The 2940-nt window shown below is 43.8% G+C and overlaps 1 protein-coding gene across 1 annotated transcript in view; it reads left to right on the top strand.

Moving 5' to 3' along the window:
• arfgef3 (ARFGEF family member 3) overlaps window positions 1-2940 on the top strand; it is a 49880-nt gene that overhangs the window by 27877 nt on the left and 19063 nt on the right. The window contains exons 19-20 of the mRNA XM_034898465.1: window positions 59-274; window positions 1696-1806. Coding sequence (XP_034754356.1) covers window positions 59-274; window positions 1696-1806 — 327 coding nt within the window. The remainder of the gene's footprint in view (window positions 1-58; window positions 275-1695; window positions 1807-2940) is intronic.

Here is a 2940-nt window from a genome sequence, read left to right as displayed (position 1 = left end):
GTGTGTGTGTGTGTGTGTGTGTGTGTGTGTGTGTGTGTGTGTGTGTGTTGTTTTCCAGGAGCTGTGTTCTCCCGCTTCATCCTCACCGGCGTATGGAAGAACTTGATGGACGTGCTGTCCACGCCGCTGACGGGCCGAATGGCGGGCAGCTCCAAGGGCCTGGCGTTCATCCTGGGAGCGGAGGGGGTCAAAGAGCAGAGCCAGAGGGAGAGAGACACCATCTGTCTGAGTCTGGACGGCCTGCGCAAAGCTGCCGCGCTCAGCTGCGCCCTCGGTGGGTGACACGTGTGTCTGTGGTAACGAGATAAAGGGGGTCCATTACTCCTCCCCACGGGTGGGGGGGCCTCTGTTCCTCTTCAGCTTCAACACCGAGGGGTCAGAGGTCGGGGTTAGAGGTCGGGGTCGGATTCTCGGCAGCAGCCCAGCAGCTGGAACACATTCAAGTCTACACTCAAGTAGAGGCATGCGTGTGCTTTCCGCTGCTCCAGCTCTACGGAGCTAGATTTGTCTCTTTGTTACATGAGAAAATAAATGATCGGAGAGAAACAAAAATGTTTGAGAGGAAAAGTTATCACACTGATAGCAGAAAGCATCTTATGAGACAAAAACATTAGAGAAATTTTATGAGAGCAAAAATTATTTAAGAGAAAAGGTTTTAATAGCAAAAAATAGGAATTTTTAAGGAAAAGACTCTTAAGACTCTTAAGACTCTTAAAAAAATAATCTTAAAAAAAAATAATAATAATAATAAAGTCCTAACTGAACAGGTGTTTTCACTTGTTTTGGCTGATTTGACGTAAGTGGCCTGATGTTTATACTTGTGCGTTGGTGTGCGCATCAAGCCCGCATGTGTGTGTGTGGGGAGAGTGTGTGGTAGAGAGAGGGAGAAGTGAGAGAGTGACTGTGATTAGCGTCGTAGTGACTCTAGAGACATAGTGGGAGGAACAAAGTGTCTCCCCTGTGCTTTCTGACCATGTTGTGTTTACTGTATGTAGCATGAAATGTTAACCCGCTCCTTGATTACATGTTGTTTCTGGAGAAGGAAAACCAAGAAATGAGTCGGTGGGATGAGGGGGGGCTACGCCATTTTTTGAAAGGTGCGCGTCAGGTTTTGAGGGTCCGGCGTAGGTTCCCTTCTTCACGTACCTACCCACGGGGTTGATATGTGTTTGGCCCAGATTGGGGATGGAGGATATCAGGGCAACTACATGTTGACACCATCCCACGACCAGCATTAAAACCTGATTGACATGATCAACACAGAAGTACCAATGAATATGAATGAACACACTGTGGAGGGAGGACAGTGTGTTACTGCCAGTTCTAATTTAATTACACCCAAAGGAGACAAAAACCCAGACCGGCTGTGTGAATCTCTGAAATGTCTGATCAGTAGAGTCCAGTTTTGGAATAGAATCGAGAATGAAAATTGATTGTCTGTGTGTGTGTGTGTGTGTGTGTGTGTGTGTGTGTGTGTCTTACACCCATGACAACCGAGGAATATGCTAAATATTATGAAGACCAGTTGTATGCTAATGGACCATGATTTTGTAAATGTATTTAGCTGCCTCTATAATATTTATTTCCCTGTTAATTATTCCCTTCAAACTGACTTAAATCCATTTTGTGTTTGTGTGTGTGTGTGTGTGTGTGTGTGTGTGTGTGTGTGTGTGTGTGTGTGTGTGTGTGTTTCAGGCGTGGCGGCCAACTGTGCCTCAGCGTTGGCCCAGATGGCCGCAGCCTCCTGCGTGCAGGAAGAAAAAGAGGAGAAGGAGGTGGGAGAGATGGGCGACGCCATCACACAAGGTACCGACAGCACACACTCGGGGAGATATCTTACAGAACCAACTAGTGGGAACATGTGTGTGTGTGTGTGTGTGTGTGTGAAAACAACCACAAACACACCCTAACCCACTTGTACACAATAACATACACACTCACACGCCTAACACAGACTTTGACTTGACAGCATTTGCTTTGCACAGATAATCAAGAGCTAACAGATCAATCTATAAAACACCCGTATGATGTTTTCCCCTCATTTTATAGCCGAGTAAAGAGAAAATGATGGCACGTTTTATTAAAAGACATGTTGCACTAGTAGCATTAATGCTTGCAGAGAATTCCGTAAAATGGGCCATCAGTAGTGAATACGCCTTTAGTGACATCTAGTGAAGGATATGGAAAACACGACCACATGTCTTCTCTCAGGTTCTTTATCCAATCGTCGGGTTTTATCAAAATACTCATCACAATTCACAAAATGGCTTTATTCATATTACCAGGTTTTTGTGTAACCAGCTACACACTGTTGGGTCTAAGGTAAAGCACTCTCATCTCTAGTATGCTTTCCCATAACTCTTCATACAGTTCTTCAGATTATTCACACAGCACAGACATATTTGCAGATGCACACACATGCTGTGGAAACATTATTTTTTTTATGTTTCACCAAATAAGTCAGTGTAACATGTGCACAGCAGATATATTTACATTGGACTGAACAAAAACACGCTCACAAAAAACAGGAAACTGAAGAAAAAAAATGTGCAGAACAAATATATCTAAAAATAAAGAGGCAAGTAAAAGTGGTCTTTTCATAGTGCCTGCTTCCTGATTGAGATGGTGACACTGTTTGGCCAGGTGGCACATGTATGGCCCAATCAGCTCATGTTGCGTCATTTTGAATGGCAGACATGTGACTTTATGTCAGATTTTTGTGTCTTATTCGGAGAACTGTGCTCAGTGCATTTAACCCTCCTGTTGTCCTCGGGTCAATTTGACCCCTTTTAAAAATGTCTATCTGAAATATGGCTTTTCTTTTTAACCAAATTACCACAAAAAGGATGGATTTGATACAACGCTCTTTTCAAAATAGGGTTATTGACCATGGATTCTGAAAAGTAGTAAAACCAGCTGCAGTAAGGTGGTGTTAGTGAA

This window comes from Etheostoma cragini, chromosome 17 (genome assembly GCF_013103735.1).
Source record: "Etheostoma cragini isolate CJK2018 chromosome 17, CSU_Ecrag_1.0, whole genome shotgun sequence".
Classification (NCBI taxonomy): Eukaryota; Metazoa; Chordata; class Actinopteri; order Perciformes; family Percidae; genus Etheostoma; species Etheostoma cragini.
Note: the sequence above shows the minus strand (reverse complement) of the source record. Positions and strands in the feature narration are given on the sequence as shown.